General features: G+C 38.3%; 1 protein-coding gene across 1 annotated transcript in view; it reads left to right on the top strand.

Moving 5' to 3' along the window:
• Nucleotides 1-19,336, top strand: part of LOC150088919 (A disintegrin and metalloproteinase with thrombospondin motifs 9-like) — a 440,936-nt gene that overhangs the window by 254,798 nt on the left and 166,802 nt on the right. The window contains exons 4-6 of the mRNA XM_090370359.1: nt 7,067-7,269; nt 8,386-8,469; nt 13,034-13,158. Of these exons, the coding sequence (XP_090226485.1) occupies nt 7,067-7,269; nt 8,386-8,469; nt 13,034-13,158 (412 nt within the window). The remainder of the gene's footprint in view (nt 1-7,066; nt 7,270-8,385; nt 8,470-13,033; nt 13,159-19,336) is intronic.

Here is a 19,336-nt window from a genome sequence, read left to right as displayed (position 1 = left end):
GAAGGGTTATTGCTTCCGTAAAGGCGACTACGATGGACTGAGACAGTATTTAAATTCTATACGGTGGGACAAACTGATGATGTTACCAACAGCAAATTCAAAATGGGAAGCATTCAAAGAATTAATCTTGGAAGCTACTAGGATTTACATACCAACTAAGAAATATTGTTCAAGGTTTAGGCCTAAATGGATGTCAGATGAACTAATGAGACATGTGACGGAGAATAAAAATGCATGTGATAAATATAAATTAATGGGTGGCACGGAAGCCTATGATAGATATAAGCTAGTGTATAACCAAGTCACAAAGGAGGTTAGGCCGGCAAAGGATGCAAAGAAAACCAGCAAAGAGTTCTTAGCTATGGAAACTCTAGAAGGAAAGGGATGAATCAGATTGGTCCACTGGATATTGATGGTTCAAGTGTTGATGATCCCGCTCAGGTGGCTAACAAACTGAGTATTTCGCATCTACATTCGGGAGGGGAATGCCAGAGATGAATTAAATTCTGGCAGTGAGCTAGATGATTTTGTAATAACTGGGAGGAAAGTGGGGGAGAAATTGTTGAAGATAAACATAAAAAAGGCTCCCGGGGTGGATGGGATCTATCCAGTTATATTAAAAGGAGGTAGCAAAGGAGGTAAGCAAACCCTTAGCCATAATTATGAGAGCTTCCTTGGACTCGGGGGAGGTACCCATGGACTGGAGATGTGCAAATGTGACCCCAATTCACAAAGGAGGATTAAAGGGGGACACAGGTAATTACAGACCTGTTGGTTTAACTTCTGTTCCAGGGAAATTAATGGAGGCACTGGTTAAAGAAGCACTGCATGATCATCTAGACGAGACTTCAGTTATAGCTAGGACACAGCATGGTTTTGTTAAGGGAAAGTCTTGTCTGACCAATTTGATTGGATATTATGATTTGGTTACAAAGGAACTGGATGCAGGATATCATATATTTGGATCTTTGATATCATATATTTGGATCTTAGAAAGACTTTTGATACTGTTGCCCGTGGAAGACTGCTGCAGAAATTGGAGCAGTGTGGCAGAAACTGGAGGCAAATTTCTGCTATGGATAAAGGGTTGGTTAAGTGGGAGAAGACAGAGGGGGTTTTATGGACACTGCTCTTCGTGGACTAATGTTATTAGTGGAATCCCTCAGGGTTCAGTGTTGGCTCCATTGTTGTTTTCAGTATTTATAAATGATATTGATGATGGTATATCACGCTTAATGTCCAAATTTGTAGACGATACGAAGGTTGGCAGGGTTGTTAAGAACACTAATGACAGTACGCTGCTGTAATAGGATCTAGAAAAGTTGAGCAGATGTTGCTGAGAGGTGATAAATGAAGTTTAAGATTGACAAATGTAAAGTATTTTCATATGTGAAGCAGTAACCCCAGAGTAACGTATCAACTCTGTGGTACTACACTGACAGTGGTAGAGAATGAAAAGGACCTGGGGGTAATTGTGCAGGCATATATGAAGCTTTCTGAGCAGTGCACACGGTCTGCAAGAGTAGCTCATGGTGTCTTGTCAATGATATACAGGATTTTTTTTAGCAGGGATAAGGAGGTGATTATCCCTTGTATACGGCGATGGTTAGGACACACCGTGAGTACTGTATACAGGTCTAGAGGCCTCATTTTAAGAAGGAGGTAGAGCTGTTGGAACAAGTACAGAGAAGGGCAACAAGATTAGTGAATGGAACGAAGAGTTGCTCTTACGAAGAAATTTGCAGATTACAGGTGTGTGAAGACTGGGCACCTGCGAGGTAATCTTATTGAGGTGTATAAAGCCTTGAATGGTTTGAGCATGCTCAATGCTGGTGGGATTCTGCCTCGTGCTCAGAATAATCGCCTGAGGGGGCATAAATTCAAATTGAGGAATGAAAGTTGTAGGATAGATGTGCGGAAGTTTACCTTTAGCAGCGGGTAGTTGATTGGTAGAACAGACTTCCAGGTTTTGTTGTGGAAGTTGATAACCTAAATAAATTTAAGGCTGAGCTTTACAGGTATTTGGATCGAACGGAGGGGTGAAGTGGGTTTTTTTTTTTTTTTTTGTTTTTTTTTGGCTGATGCTGCATAAGCCTGCTTTCTTGCATCGTATGCCTCTACTAATGCTAATGAAGAGTATTACAACTGGTATCCTTTTACATCAGTAATATTTACTACAAATCACTCATTTTACCTTAATTACTCTCTAGTTATCTTAGTCATCCCTATTTACTTATGAGGTTTCTCTATTAATAAAATTTCTTCCTCTTTACTCCTCATCTGGTGTGTTATCTTGTGTTGGCACCTGGTCTAATTTAATGATATAGGTTAACATATCCTTACCGTACTACCCATATAAATATAATTTCTTTACTAATTCTGTTATACTATTACTTTCCTTTTATTACCCCTGTCCCTTACATTTTTCATAATCATTAACAGGGCACCTCTGTAGCCAGGTGGGCAGGAGCAGCAGTGCATAGCACACGCTTCTTGATTAGACCGGGGTTCGAGCCCGTGACCACCAAATACGGAGGATGCGGAAAGGTCAAGGGAATGACCACCGCATATTCCCTGAGCGATATGGCCTTAGTTGCTAATGCTCCTTAAAAAAAAAAAAAAAAAAAAAAAAAACATTACCATTCATAACAGATTATCTCAACATTAGTAACTAGCTTGCCTATTTCAAATTTAATTTTCGTTAGAAAGAACTATCAATCAATTTCTTACAGAGTTTAGATTATGAGTCCCCATGAGTTCGGGGTTCAATTAAAAAAAAAAAAAAAAAAAAAACACAGGAACAGACTTACGTTCCGAAATGGCCGCTACTTCCAATTTCCTTGTGCTCAGGCTTCCTTAGTGGCGGACAGGCTTTCTTCCAATTCTTGGCTGGCATATTTACACAACTGGCTATTTCTCAACGGGCCGGAACCTAGACAAGAGTGTAGTTCTTACACGACAAAACTTCGGAGGTACATCTTGCGATTTCGTTGCTAGGGATGCCGAATGCCCTATCACGCTCCTCCGATCCCGGACCAGGCTTTCTTTCTCTTCTTGGCTCACTTATCTTTAAACTTAACCACCGATTCACTGACTATCACTGCCCTCCGATGCCGGACAAGGCTTTCTTTCTTGTATGTTTACATTAAACTTAACCACTGCCTATCGCTGCCCTCGATGCCAGACCAGGCTTTCTTTTTCTTCATCTTGCTACCACGAGATATGAACTCTGATCACCAAAAACAAAATCTACTTCAACCCGCAAACTCACGACTTTCTCCCCTTAGACTACAGAGAAGTTACAGAGTGGACACTTGCTCCCTTTTCTCCCCCCGAACTTTTCTTTTTCCCTCAAATTTGAAACGCCTCCCTCAAGGACTCACAACCAATCCTCATACTCTGCTTAATTTTTCATTTCTTCCTATTTACTAAAATATCAGACCACAGCTGTTTCCCTAGCGCACAAACCAACCCTTCTCTAGAAATTTCTTATTTTTTTTTTTCACACGCCAGTATGACCTTTTCATGTTTACCGGTCACCTCCAAAACACTCACTCCGTTTCGTGTTCACACCTTCTCTACTAAATATGGCCAACTTATCAAAATATCAGCCACCCTGACTCCGTTTCTTTTGACGCGAACACTGGATGTCCACTAATTTCAAAAGAGGCGCTTCGTAATCCCATTTCACGGTCCTGTTGTTCTTTCCCCCAGCAACCCTTTCACGCCTGTTCTCAAATGGCACCCCTTCCCTAGTGCTAACCACTATCTCTGTTTGCTCTCTATATTACTCGAAATTACTTGTTTCCATTTAGCCGCTATTTAACATATGTCTATAACTTTCCTATCCTCAAATCCAGTTTCTTCAAACTTTAACCTTATTTACCTTATGTAGGTTAATGAAAATGCATCATTTTAACATAGCTAGCTACCAAAGTAGTTAAACTAATTAATTAAATTGGCATCGTTTTGGTTATATCTCATATTGTGACTGCCTTCACAACGAGTTGCCATGGTATTGTACTACCTCGAAAAAATAACACTTCACCAGTGGAGAAGACTATTGTTATTTTTTCTCAGCGGATACCACCACCCAGACGGCACCGTTTCAAAGCTTGTTAGCTTCTCTTCGATGGGTGGGCAGGTACCCTGGTGTTGCAATAGTGACAACGCAGTTATGAAGTAAAACTTCACAATATGAAAGATTTACATTATTACCTTATTTACATTAAACTAAATATCCAATCTTAATATTTACTATCTTTAACTTAATGCTCCCTTTCCATCGCCCTTCCTGGATTTATTTTAGCAAAACAGGTATTTCTATTATATTTGTAAGATATACATCTTTAAAAAACCAGAAGGTATACACTATTCACCTTAAGAAATACAGAGGGTATACGGCGTATACCCTCAATTCAGCCCTGGTTATACAGTGAAAATTCACCTTCAATCATTTTACTAATTCTCTCGGAGCCTTATAAACCTCAACCGGGTCACCTCTGAGGTGCCTGGTCGCCAAACTCTGTAGCCCACAAAATCGGAGTCTTTCCTCGCACGATCATCCTTTTGCCGATCTCACCATTCAAGTTTCTCATCCTTGGAACCTGTAAAGAAGCTCAATGTCTTTTTTTCAGATGAGATCTCCATATTTGAACACAGTATTCCACGCAGCTTTCAAGAGTATCTGGTTCGGTTCCATCAATGAACTGGAAATACCTTCAGACAAACAAAGATGTGTGGATGAATAGACGTCAACAGATTTCATGTATACAAACTCCTTTTCTGATACCCCGTGCATTATTGCAATTTATGTTACTCTCACCATAAGGTTTATTTATTGGATTTGGTTACATCTGATTATTATTTGAGGGGTACAGACAATTCGATATATCATTAAACAAATGTCGAAAAATGATATCACGTTGTTCTTGAAGCGGCGATTGTTGTATTTAATAAAATAGAGCCACGTGCATAAATTAGACTAGTTTAAGTAATTATTCCACTTTACTGTTGCTGTTATATATTCCAGCAGCATAAAAGACGTCTTTAAAAACATAGACGGCAAGGTCTTTTGGGCCACGGTTAGACCAGGCTTCTCACATGAGAATAATTACAGTTCATTATAGACCATTAAATTTCCTCTTTCCGGGTTCGTTTTATGGAATATCCCGTGTGTGTGTGTGTGTGTGTGTGTGAGAGAGAGAGAGAGAGAGAGAGAGAGAGTAGTTCATTAAAGTAAACACAAACCAATTTATAACTTTCGAACGAGTTCTTTTTGAACACGACGCCAGTTGCAGTAAGCTACAAGGTTATGCTGCTATCTGTGTTTAATCGGAATTCCCTCCCGCCCCATCCATTCCCTGCAGTGTTTCTCGGTGAGTCATAAGTCGTGTTACGAAGGTAACTTCAACCCAAGACCTTGGTGGAAGCAATAGACATCTTAAATTAGACTCTAATGAGTACTATAAGACTAATTACATTGTTAAAATAACGTCATTCAAACTTAACAATGACACAGGCCATTGTTGCACTTTTTTTTTCGCACGAAGTGTGTATTTAGTTCATCCCATAGTAAACCGGTATTCCAGTCCTTCCAATTATCATTGGTGTTTTCATTTAAGATACCTTTGCAATTCACTTCACCTTAAAGCCGAATATATTTTCAAGGTCCAGGTGTCAGGCTGCCAATTTCTGGGTTGTGGAATGTGCATGCCATTTATCGATAGCTGCTTCATCGTTTATAGGACGCATGTTTATATATATAATTTTTTTCAATCATTCGTAGTTTTTACCAATTACTATTTTCGAAAAAGGGGGGGGGGGTTCTTTCTTGTGAAATAGCCACTGAAATGATTCTTGTCAAATAGTGTCAAAACACCATTTGACAAGAATTTTCAAAGCTGAAAATGTGTTCAATGTTTGTGTAGACAATCTTCAAGAAATTCTGTTACTAGGAGCCTTTTTCACAACGTGGCTGAGTTAGTCGGTCTCAGACGAGGATAGCATGGTCTTTTCTCCCTGAAATCGCAGTTTATAGTCCAGCAAACAGAAAATTGACCTCAGAACACAATTTACAGACAATATACACAGAACAATATGGCCTCAGTTGCTCCTAAAATCCTACAACAACCGTAACTAGCTACAGTGAGTTTGTAGAGATTTTATTCGCACAATTCCCAATGAGTCAAATCTGGTTGTCAGACTATATTAACAATCTGAAAATTAATTAATTGATTAACAATTATTGGTTACTAATTAATTAGTTAAATAATTACTGATTATTGTTGAAATTAGGTTGTTTTTTTTTGTTTGGTTTTTTTGGCGCACAGCTACTATGGCCATGTTGCGCCTTAAATATTAATAACAAAATTTCTTAATTAACTATTTCATAATATTGCTTCACAAATTATTAAAATTATGAAGCAATATTATGAAAATGAAACAGTTTTCGTTTGCTAAGTTGGCTCCAAATGCAGCTTACCTAAAGCCTGAATCTTGAAGTCACTCTCTCTGACGTAAACTCTACTTGAATGACTTAGAGAAATATAAATACTATACTATACATTTGTACACACATACTTTTCTGCCGTCCGGAAATTCAGTGAAACTTAAGTGGTTGTACAAGGGGGCTGCCATCCCACGAATTAAATGATCAGCTTGTGTATATAGTATAAAAGATTACTTTGTAATCTTTATTTCCTCGAAGATTAAAATGTTACTTAAAAAATGGGTTCATATGATATTTAATCATTTTATTTTTTGTTTACTTGTGAAAGTTTTCGGCAAGTATCTTAATTTTAATTTCTCCCTAAACGCATTTTGGAATCCAACATTGGATCAATGAGTTCCCCGAACCCCCTACAGATGAGCTCTGAAATACTCCTATGTCTATCACTGTATAATGGTCTCATAAGGTCTAATGCCCAGATATCTCTAGGGAAAGCATACTAATTTGAATGAAAATATTCGTTCTTGTATATCGATGAACTTTTTTTTTCTTTTATAATTGCACACTTTCATGTTTATAAACGTCTCTTCAAGACATTCTTCTTTCCTCAAATAGACTCCACCCATGAACTCGAGAACAAAGCACGATCATGGATGCATTTCAACAACGCTGGAAATAATATCAACTTCTTACATTCGAGGGCAAGACGATCCGTATCTCGAGAACTTCATCTAGAAGTTTTGGTGGTAGCCGATAGCAAAATGGCTCGTTATCATGGGGATAACCTTCGCCATTACGTTTTAACTTTAATGTCTACGGTAAGTACTCACAATTAAACAATTTTAATCATTTCAGCAAACTTAACTAGAAGTAAAACCAATATGATATTGAACTAAGTTCGCTTACTCTTCAAGCTTAATGTAATTTGTGAATGAGATTCAGTAGCAGAGAGAAGGTTTTAAGAATGTTTTATAATTCAGGTTTCGCCATGCCCTATAAAAAGTTGTTGCTCTGTTCTCTAACTTTACATAGGTTAGATTCTTTTGTTCAAAGGTGTAAAGATGTGTAGCATTGAAGCATGTTATCAAAATATGCTTTAAATTAATAGAGTTCATTTAACTGAAAGATTCCACCGATGATTCGTAATGTGCTTTTTAAACGTCTTTCGGTTGAAACATAAAAAATGTTTTCGCGTTCTCTAAATTTAGATAATTGCTGCTAAAGGTGAAACACGCCTTAAGCGCCGAACCTGCTGGGGACAAGGACCAGACGAAGTAGGGATATCCTTATCTGGAGATCAAAGTCCCGTAGATTGACTTACGTGTCATAAATATTCATTAGGTCTTGTAGGTTAGAGAGTGCCTGAGTTAATATACCAATAAATTACAAGATTAGTTTGCTACTACTAATACCTCCTTGGTAATTTTAAGCATCGCAGCCAGTTTACAATATCCAATGCTCCTTGTTTTTTCTGTGTTCGCTTAAATCGCTATTTGAAATTTAAATCGCGTTCTTAATGCATTTATTCCATAACCATAGGTGTGCTGTACAGATGGTGTAATGGGAAATGCTTATTGCAGGAAAAGTTGTTAGTACTGGTTGCATAAATTAAGTTTGTATAATGTGTATATGGGCGTACACCGAAATTTGATTCGGGTGACAAAAATTTAAAATTGCTTTCTAAACTTCGGAGGATTTATTTCCCCTAAAATGCGTTCCTGTATTTCCCTTGATCTCTCCCCGCATCCTTCTCCTGCCCAATCTTACAAATACAGATGTCTTGTAACCAGGTGCATGAGCAGAAATTAGATTCAGTGGTAGGGGATAAAAATACATTGCTTATTTCGAAAAGAATATTTATCTCCCTATTCCTCTCCTTCCCCACGTGGGTAGCACGCTAATAAAACTTATTTATTGTTCGAAATTTCTTCTAGGTATCGTTAATCTATAAGGATCCTTCCATTGGAAACAACATCAACATTGCTGTGGTAAAGCTTATTGTTATGAGTGAAGAAGAGGTAAGAAGCACATTAGTAAACATTTTAAAAAAAATGTCATTAGATACATTGAGATACGGTGGGTGATAGTACCCTGCTAAATTAAAGAGAGAGAGAAACTATATTGGCAATAACCCTGGCTCCTCAACCTTAAAGAAGCCAAAAAATACTCAGATATAAGCGATTATAATGGGTTAGGAAGGGATTATTATAAGATATTATAATAGGAGGGGAAGGTGTCATTTTAGCAGCTTTAATCCAGCACTGCAACATGCCTATTGTACAATATGTATTACGTGTCTGTAAAACTTAAAACTATTTAGCACTGGTGTTCCGTTTGGGTAGACCAGTGGTGTTCAACCTTTTCCCGTACGGGGGCCGCATTCAAAGTTAGATTTGTTTCGCGGGCTGCACAGAATGATTCAAGAAAAAATTGTGTCACATTTTCTATATCTTGTTACTCGTAAAAGAAGTTTCTATTTTCATGTTACCGTTTTTCCTTTTCAAGCTATATATAAAAAAAATGCAAATTCCCAGCACTTTTATGTGCAACAAATCTATGTCAGTGATTTATCTTTTTGTTTTTTTTTAAATACTTTACTTTTGTTTCTGTTTGAAATACTTCACTTTTGTTTTAAAAAACACTTTACTTTTGCTTTTAAATGCTCATTATTAAGTACAATACACAATAATATTTACTGGGCAAAATTTAACATTTAATGAGATGAGCTGATTGAGACTGGATATTTTTAAACAATTGTTCAAAATTTGGTTGCAAATTTGACGCCAATCTCAATACATAATGAAGATTATATACTGATGGTATTTCTCGATGGAGCTCCAGGTCCTGATGGTATTTCTACACTTGTTCTCAAAACCTGGCTCCTGAACTTACTCCTGTTCTATGCCACTTTTATTCGCTTTCTTATTCCAAAGGTGCTTTTTCTTCTACTTGGAAATTTGCTCATATCCAGCCAGTTCCAAAAAGGGTGACATATCCCTCCCATCCAATTATTTCTACTCTTTCTAAAGTAATGGAGAAATCATTTAACCATCAACTCTTAAACTATCTAGAAACCTTCATTCTGATCAACGATCGCCAGTATGGATTCCGTCAGTGTCGATCCACAGGTGATATTCTGGCTTATGTTACCCATTAATTGTTACCCATTTATGGACAACATAAATGGGTAACAATTAAATGGAAAAGTTCAGTGAAACACAAGCAGTTGCTCTTGACATCTCAAAGGCTTTCGATCGTGTTTGGCATAAAGATCTTCTAAACAAACTTCCATCTTATGGTTTGCCAACTGTTTTTTTTTTTTTTTTTTTTTTTTTTTTTGTAATTGGTTATCCAGTTTTCTCTCTGACCGCTCACGGAGGGTGATGGTAAATGGCTCTCTTCTAACTTCATTACTAATGCTGGTGTCCCCCAAGGTTCAGTTCTTTCCCTCCATTCTTTTCCTCTTGTATACTAATCACCTTCTTTCATTGATCGGAAATCCTATCCATATCCTATGCATTCCACTTTCCAGTTTGAGAAACTTTGCCCTGCTCAATCAGCTTTAACTTCTCGAATATCCGCAATCAATTCCTTAAATGTCGATCTCCAGGTAATTCTCCAGTGGGGCAAAGACAACTTAGTTGATTTCAATCCTTCTAAAACTCAGTCCTGTCTTATATCTCACAAAAAGGATTCTTCTGCTCCTATGCTTATCTTTGGCAAGATGATATAATCTCTTTTGGGGATTACCCTGACTTCTAATCCCTCTTGGCACAAGCGCATTACAAATATTGCTTCCTCTGCATCTAAAAAACTTGGTTTTCGCTCTCGACGTTACTTTTCTTCCAAACAGCTGTTCACTCTGTACAAATCGCAAATCCGCCCTACCATGGAATATTGTTCTCACATCTGGGGTGGTGCCCTCAAAACCTCTCTCAGGCTTCTAGATTCCATTCAGAAGAGGGCAGTTAGACTAATTAATGACTCATCTCTGACAGAGTTAGAGATGAGTCATTAATGCTGCATGCCTTTTCTACAGATACTTTCATGGGCACTGTTCTTCTGAATTTGCTTCTATAATTCCCGCTCTCTCTTTCAGAACAATCCGAACACGTGCCGCCACCAACCAACATCCATTTACTGTCCAACTTCAAACTCACAGAACAACTTTTCATCTTCCTGGTTTATTCATTCAACTTCCGTTTTTTTGGAACAACCTTCCTTCATAATGTCAACAAATATCTTTTGTCTTCTCAACCTCCAACTCATGCCCTATAGGTTCTAATACCTCTCATGTTTGGGGTTTTCATAAAAAAAAATAATAACAAAAAATGTTCATCTGTTATTCTATTTCTTTTTAAATATTTATTTGATTGTACGAGTGAAAAAAATTCTGCTTGCAAACATACGTTGATCTGAACAAAGTAGCCATTTTCATGGCATTTTCTTTTATTAGCGGGGAAATATTCAGATGGGAAAGCCTTGCAGAATTCGAATAGTTATATTTTTGCAGTCTGTATACTTATTTTTGAATCATATTTTGGCTTGAAGATCAATAATTTAAAGTTGCAATCTGGGATCGTAGTTTTCAGCCATAGAAGTAAATGGGTTCTCAAACAAAAGCTTTTTTTTCATGGGATTTTATTATCAGAAAATCGACTTTCAAACTTGTCAAAGTAATTGTAATAACAAAAGGCGACGATTCTTTGAAAATGTGTTTTTCCCTTAGTACAACATTTAAAATGAAATAAATTGTCTTGTTCAACTGGGATTTAAATAATAACAACTTATTCTGATATGATTTGATGTCACCAAAACAAATCAGACCAATTTTCCTTTCCCTTGTAGTTTTAAATTAATCGCATTTAAATAACTAGGAATTCGAATATCCGCAATCAATTCCTTAAATGTCGATCTCCCGATAATTCTCCAGTGGGGCTCCATTTAATTAATTAATTTAACTACTTTGGTAAATGGCTACGTTAAAATGATGCTTTTGCACTAACCTACATGCTAGTCATGACTAGAAATGTATGTATGAATTGCAAGATCAAACAGCTACTCCATATTTGATAGTTGTTTTATTGGTTTCCCTTTAGTTTCTGTGTTGAAACATTCGGTGACGTTTCAACAGCCACTTTAAGGACATGTGATCTTGTAAAATTTACAGTTGAAATAATCGCACTCATAACGTGTTGGAAATCCAAAACTTTCCCATAAAGAGCTTCTTGATGCACAATGCAGTGAATTCCAATCGGAGTTTCAACTCCGATATCTATCATTTTCTTAGTTATTCTACCCATAAGCCCAATGTTTTTACCAATCATTTTTTGCACCGCCAGTTGTGACTCCTACCAGGTTTTTAATATTTAATCCTAACTTTTCGATAGATTGGCAAAAATTTTCAAAAAGATTTTCACCTGTAGTTGTTCCACGCATACTGTGTGTAGATCAGCTAAATCTTCAACTGGTACAAAATTATCATTAATTCCACGTATGAAGATGAGGAGTTCGGCTGTGTCATTTACATCAGTATTGTCATCCAGTGCCACACTAAAATATTTCATTTGTTTTATATTTTCCAAAAGTGGTTCAAACAAATTCTTCCCAATATCTTCTACTCTTCGCATAATTGTTTGTCGAGACAAACTAATATCTTGTATCATTGTTCGTTTCTCCGGACAAATTCTTCCACAACTTTTAACAAACAACACTTAACAAATTCACCATCATTGAACGGTTTATTTTCAAAAGCGATCAAATGTGCAACTTGATAACTGGCACGTACAGCAGATAAATTTCTTGACTGATACGTTTTCAGTATGTTTTGTTGTTTTCTTAATTCGTTTTGTAACTTTGAACACTTTTCTTTTCGCAGCACTCCTTTATGTTAATCGTAAGATTTATGATTGGAATCGGTGTCGTTTTAAATTATATTCTTTAAAAACTCACACAACCTTCTTGACACACAAACACACTGCTTTTTCGTGGTAATCAATGAAGAAATAGAGTGTAATCAATGTGAAATCAATGAAGAAATAGGTCTAATCAAGAAGCGTGTGCGTAGCACACACTTCTTGGTTAGACCGGGGTTCGAGCCCGTCACCACCAAATACGGAGGATGCGGAAAGGTCAAGGAATGACCACCGCATATCCCGGAGCAATATGGCTTTAGTTGCTAATGCTACTAAAAACCAAATAACAAACAAACCACCTTGGATCAAAAACACGACACTCCAAATCAATTTTCCCCTTTTGGAACATTTTTAAGAATGCTTTTTTTTTTAAAATTCAATACAAATTAATTCAATGCAATGAACAAGTTATATCAAAATACAAACTGTATTTAGCGTATTATATATGACTGCACTGAACCACATGCACATGTTTGATACAGTCGAGCTGGACGCTTGCATGCCTGTACCCGCAGTGGCATCGATGCTGTTTTAGTTCACTTTCCGCGCGGGCCTTATAAAAATTATTCGCGGGCCGTAGGTTGGACACCACTGGGGTAGGCAGAGATTAACCTGAATGCCCAGTATTCTGGTTGTCTATATCATTCATATTTTCCTTACCTTTCAGGATAGAGATGTAATTTACTCCAGCGCCCCCATGACACTAAGAAGGTTCTGTAACTGGCAGCAGCAACACAATTACCAGGATGATCATCATCCTTATCATCATGACACAGCAATATTACTCACCAGGTAACTATTTACAAACTCATATTTTTTAAGCAATTAAAAATGTTAGTTTCCATATCTTCATATTTCTGTAACTAATGTACGATAATTATTGAGGCCGATTTTTCTTTCCGTGGCCCAATCCACTAACATCTCTTCATTTGTTCCAGCCGCTGAAGCCGTTAGCAGACAAACTGCCCTCGTGGGTAGCACAGTTGTTATAATCACCATCCTCCACGTACCTGGTGGAAAAGACCTTAGCTTGAATCCCGTCAATGACGGAAGAAGGAATTTTTATGGGTCTTTTTCACAATGTGGCTGAGTTAGTCGGTCTCAGGCAACATGGATTTTTCCTCCTGGAAACTCGAGTTTTTTGTCCAGCAAACAGAAAATCGACCTCAGAACACACGCAATTTACAGACATTATTATATATACACAGCGCAATATAGACAAAAATGCTTATTGCGCTTAAAATCCTACAACAACCAACCAGCAGATAAATTAAATCACTTTGATAACGTGAGGTTTGTTTGTTTGTTATTCAGATTAACTGCTCTTAACTGCTCTGTTACATTTCTAGATCCAGCAAGAAGGCAGCTTTTTTTCTTAATTCTCCTGACGAAGACCACAGTTTAGAGAGAATGAGAGAGAAATGAAAATAATTTTCTATCGAATGGAAAATTTACTTAACAAAAAACACTAATTTTGGGGTTACCTTGTAGTAAAGTACATTTCAAACGAAAGCATCAGTATGGCAGCCATAGAGATAAACCGGTTAGTCCCTTATTTGTTATCAAGTCCCTGCTTGAAGGACAGCAAGCCTTTCCTAACTACAGAAAATCTCCATAGCAGAAAGTCTGACTTTGTCATTTTTGTTTAATCATCCAGTGTTTTCACTAGCTAATATTTATAGCAGAAGTTTCCTCTTTGAGCATCTGTTATTTATTATTTTCATGTCAAACTAACCGAGAAGATAAGAACGATTGCAAATAAATGAAAGTTTTTCGGGCACTTTTACCTGGATGACGTCGCAACTTGAATGTCAAGCATGCTACGCTTCACGTTGTGTGTGCGTGTGTATTATTACTATTTGTGTCATGGGACATTCCAGGCGTGGGTGAAGGGTTAACGATCGTGTTTTGCATCCTTCAAGGGCGTTGGATTGCGGCCAGAAGAATTATCTCCAGTCCGCGAGAAGAAACGGGAAGTGACGTGCCAGTTAATCAAGCAGGAGATTGTATTATGACAACGCAGCCATGTTTACAGTTCGCGTGAGTAGTTGGCCTCCTTAACTTGCCTAGAAAAGTCGGTTAGCCTGGTGTGTTGGACAACCTTGTCAACGGAAAGGAAATATCACAAAAAATGCCCTAACTTATATATATATTATTTTATCCTGCAGTGACTTCTGCTGCAGGGGATGCTGCCTCAACAGGACCTTGTATTGAGGGAATACAAGAGGAAAAGTGAAAAATGAGAAAGTTACATAAAAAAATAAAAAAAAAAAAACTCCGTTGCACTAGGGTCCAACCTCGTAATGCTACTGTAAGCATTAATAGCATCTAGTATACAATTTACGAGCATCCATGACTAGTAGCATCTTATATAAGCACTATCATTGTATTCCTCACCCCAGTTTAAGAAGTTAATATTTTCGCTTATTTCATAAGTAATGTTAGATCGACAGAATAGCCGCAATGCACAACTTATTCACTATTGAAATCAAGAGCGAAAAGAGAAATATTTATTTAGTAAATCAGTTTATTTCCCATAGGTCAGGATCTTCCTTGGGACAGCCAATCACATAGAAAGGTGCACATTCAGATTGCAAACAATGCATATATCATTTACCTACAGGAATATACAGATATACACTGAGTGATCACTGAATTATGACCACCTACCTAATACTTCGTAGGTCCTCCTTTTACCCCCAGTACAGCAGTTATTGGACGTGGCATTGATTCAACAAGATGTTGGGAGCGTTCGGGAGGTATGGCCAACCAAGCTGTGTGTAATGCGGCTAGAAATGGAGGTGTTTTGTGTATCCAGACGCCTGATATGCCTTTTCATAGTGTTCCACAAGTGCTTTATGGAATTAATATCGAGGGAGTTCGGAGGCCAATCGATATGCTGGAAGTCAGAAATGTGTTTCTCAAACCATTCCTGCATATCAGTGCCCGATGGCTCGGCGCATTGTCACCTTGGAAGACACCATCGCCATTCGGGGAAAAGTGTAACATAGCGGGGTGTACACAGTCAGCAAGCAGTTGACGATAGCGGAGACCACTGATACATTACTCCACATGTACCAGGGGTCCAAGTTCCTGCCAGTGAAACATGCTCCACACCATACAACCGCCTCCACCAGCCTGCACTTTTGATATCATGCACGATGGATAAAGTGCCTCATGTTGTTGACGACAAATCCTTACACCACCATCCACGGTGTGGATTAAATAACGTGACTTATCCGACCAGCACACCTTCTTCCAGTCTTCTAACGTCCAACTTGCATGCTCTTTGCACCAGGCGAGTCTTACGCCGATGAACCTTGTTCAGGATAGGATGCCGTAGGCGTCGTCTGCTGGTATAGCCCATACGTGCGAGCATGCGACGCTGCGACGCGTGGTCATGGCAGATATTGTTCTGGGTTGGCCCATGTTGTATTGGGTAGTCTTCAACAGTGCTGCGCCTGTACGAGTTGTCGGACCCGGCGCTCACCTCAACATCAACCTTTCGCTGACCTTTGCAGTTTTGCCGTCGGGTCGTTGTTTGACCATTTTGACGCCAGTCCTGGTACACTTCAACTACGGCGGCTTTCGAACACTCCACCAGTTCAGCCGTTTGGGAAATCGAGACACCAGCTCGTCGAGCTCCCACAATCTGTCCTTTATCAAAGTCCGATAAATCCTTCCTTTTATCCATCACGCTCGGAATTTTACTACCTGATGAACCACTGACACCTTATCTATGCTACGTAGTTCGACTAACCCCGCACTCTCGTGCATTCAGTTTTCATAGAGGTGGTCATAATTCAATGATCACTCAGTGTATATGCCTGTATATAAAAATACATTATAAGAAAATACGTAAACTAGAAAAATCATACAGATTAGAGCCGAGGTAGTAGTGTTTGGCTCTTACATATTTCTTCGATTAAAGCTAAACATTAATCAATTGTGAGGCGAGTAAGACTGTTTTCCATGGTTTTCGTTCTCTAAAGCTTATCTTTGCACTATTTATCCAGTTTGGATACTTCGGTTTTTAAAGATTTCTATGCCGGAATTATATTATTATTATTATTATTATTATTATTTTCTCCTAAGAGACACCCGCTTACAGCTATTAACCAGGGGGTGCATATTCATATATGCAAATATAATTTATATACATAATTATCTATTTATAATTTATACAAATCAGTCTTTATAAATTATACAATGTCTAAATTATACATTTTCTAAATCATATATTGTCTAATTAATTATATTATACACATCATTGCCTTATTTTACATGACAGGCAGATAGAAAGAGAGCACAAGCATAATTTACAATTTTACAAGGAACTAGAGAATGTTCACATCTACAGCACTATTTACAGCGAGTTCACAGAAAGACAAGACGTCCAATATAAACATAACAGGAGCAAAAACAGTCCCGACCAGTTCATTCTTCAGCATTCTCTTTTGTTTCCCTCTGTCGGCATCACTCAACATTTATAGGTGGAGTAATGCCTTTTGAAACACTTCGGTCCTGTATCTCTTCTCTGCGCAAATCCTTTTTGGGTCTGCTTGAAGATCGTTGAACATCTTAATGGTGTTCAAAGGAAAAAATCGCCGAAGGCTTTCCAGCTGTGTGAGCGCGCTACTGATTGGAAGGGATGTTGTTCTATTCGCCCACCTTTGCGTCATGCGGGGCCGAGTCAGCAGGTGGTCAGTTTTCGGCGAGTCGACTCTCCCGGTCAGTAGTTTTGCAAGAGTGAGGATGTTCTTGGTGACAATAATGTGAGACCAAGGCCTGACATCCAAGTTGGCATATAAAATGGTTCTTGAGGTCGTAAATGGCTGCGTAGTGATCCTGTTTAACCATCTCAGCATCCAGTACTCTAAACCCAGGAAAGCCTTGATGGTAGCATCTGGGGCAGAAGACCAAATCTGAGATGCGTAGAGAGGGATGGGGATGACACATCTTAAAATATATTGTTTAACAAGGTCAGGGTTCCTGATACCTACTAGTTCTTGTCTGGAAGCCCATAGCGCTGCGTAAGTTTTCTTCTTTACATGTCCGAAATGGTGTGTGAAGTTATCCCTCTGAGACTTCGGGCTTGGGCCGAACCAAGATGATGAGCAAGAGAGACTTTAATTTCCCTTCTTGTAGGCCCTCTTGGACAGCACAGTTGGTAGGATCCCCGTCCTCCCCCACACCGGGTGGAAAAGACCCGCGTTCGAGTCCTGTCGGTGACGAGAGAAATAATATTTACGTACTTTTTTTTCACAACGTGGCTGAGTCAGTTGGTCTCAGGCGAGGCTCGCATGGTTTTCACCCGGAAACTCGGGTTTTTCGTCCAGTAAACGGAAAATTAACCACAGAACACACGCAATTTACAGAAAGTATATACAGAGCAATATAGCCTTAGTCTATATTGCTCCGTAACTGATGTTCCTAAAAGCCAACAACCCTCTTATAGATTAGAAATCGTGTACAAGCAGTACACACAGCGGGAGTAGTTTCTTGAATGAACTAGACGATTTATTTCAATGAACTAGATGTTTATTTCAATACGTAAAAGAAAGCACATGGGAGGTCAAATATCCTTGACCTGGTTTTCATCAAATGTCCAAGCAGTATCAAAAATGCCAGTTCAGTAACCGATAGCAAGGAGAGGTCACAAAATGGGCAGATCTATGCAAGCCAATTTTGGTGGTGAAAGGAAAGGTCGGAGCTTTAATTACAGGAAGGAGAAGACTATAAAAATGATCAAATAGAATTAATGCTATCTGATGTTAATGAAGCTTAATAAATGTTTACTGGGATTTATCCTGGAGGTTACAAAAACATTCGTTCCAGTTCAGAATTACAGGAAAAGAAAAATGCCAAAATGGATGATAAGAGAGCAGCAAGACTTGATTGAGTTAAAAAAAAAAAAAAAAAAAAAAAAAAAAGCACAGGAAAAGCTCTTTTCGCGTTCAGTCTACTTTAAATGGGAAGCATAACTCCACCACTCCTTCGATCTTCCGTCTTCCCTAAATAGTTTATAAATACCATAATGGAACTCGTCATCCTAATTTCCGGGTGGCACCATGTTTCTGTTAGCCGAGTTATGTCAGCATTAATTGTCCTAACCAGGAGTTCGAATTCACTCATTTTATTGATAGAACTCTTGACATTACTGTAGACACAGTTAAGACTAAATATGCTTCTACAGTTTACTAACATGACACACCCGTTGAAGTTATTTTGGTTTGTTTCTCTAGCTTTATCTTCCCGCTCATTTGAAACGTTGCCAACTTCAGATGTTGCAGCAACAAAGAAGAATTTTTGAAATCCGCGCAAGCATTACTTTCACTCACATTATCAGATAAACGCGGATCTATATTACCCTTCCACCACTACTAGCAGTTTCTCTGAACCCTTAAAGTATCTTCCATGATGCAGACAAGAACCCTTTCACCATTTTTGTTCAAATGAATACCGTCCCTGCAAATAAATTCCTTCTACCTGCAAGTGCGAACCACGCTGATAAAAAAAAATTTCCCGCTTCGTGCCTTGCAGACTCCCTCACATCTTGAGTTTAACCCACAAGGCTTTCAACGTACAATCCTTCCTATTACGTCTAGGCAGAATTGCAGACACGTACATATTCTGACCAAGCTCGCGGAATTTTTTCCCAGCGTGGTCCTGTATCTATCCAACAAATCGTCAGGTTGTGTTCGTTTAATATCGTTAGTCCCCCATATGAATAATAATGCTCTATTTACCTCCCTTGAAATTGTGTTGTGGTGTTTATGCCCCATTTAACGAAAACTGGCTTTCGCCCGTCCAAAACTCATTGAACAACTGTTATAGATTTCGTCTACCACAATGTTTGCAAAAGCCCACCTAGCGAATATCACTTGCTTTGTCAAATCTTGTAGTAGCATTTGCTGCGTGTGCTTGAATTTATAAAAAATATCAGTATAATGTATTCCTTAATGCCAGC

Source organism: Mastigoproctus giganteus, chromosome 3, assembly GCF_048544385.1.
Source record: "Mastigoproctus giganteus isolate SK-2022 chromosome 3, ASM4854438v1, whole genome shotgun sequence".
Taxonomy (NCBI): domain Eukaryota; kingdom Metazoa; phylum Arthropoda; class Arachnida; order Uropygi; family Thelyphonidae; genus Mastigoproctus; species Mastigoproctus giganteus.
Note: the sequence above shows the minus strand (reverse complement) of the source record. Positions and strands in the feature narration are given on the sequence as shown.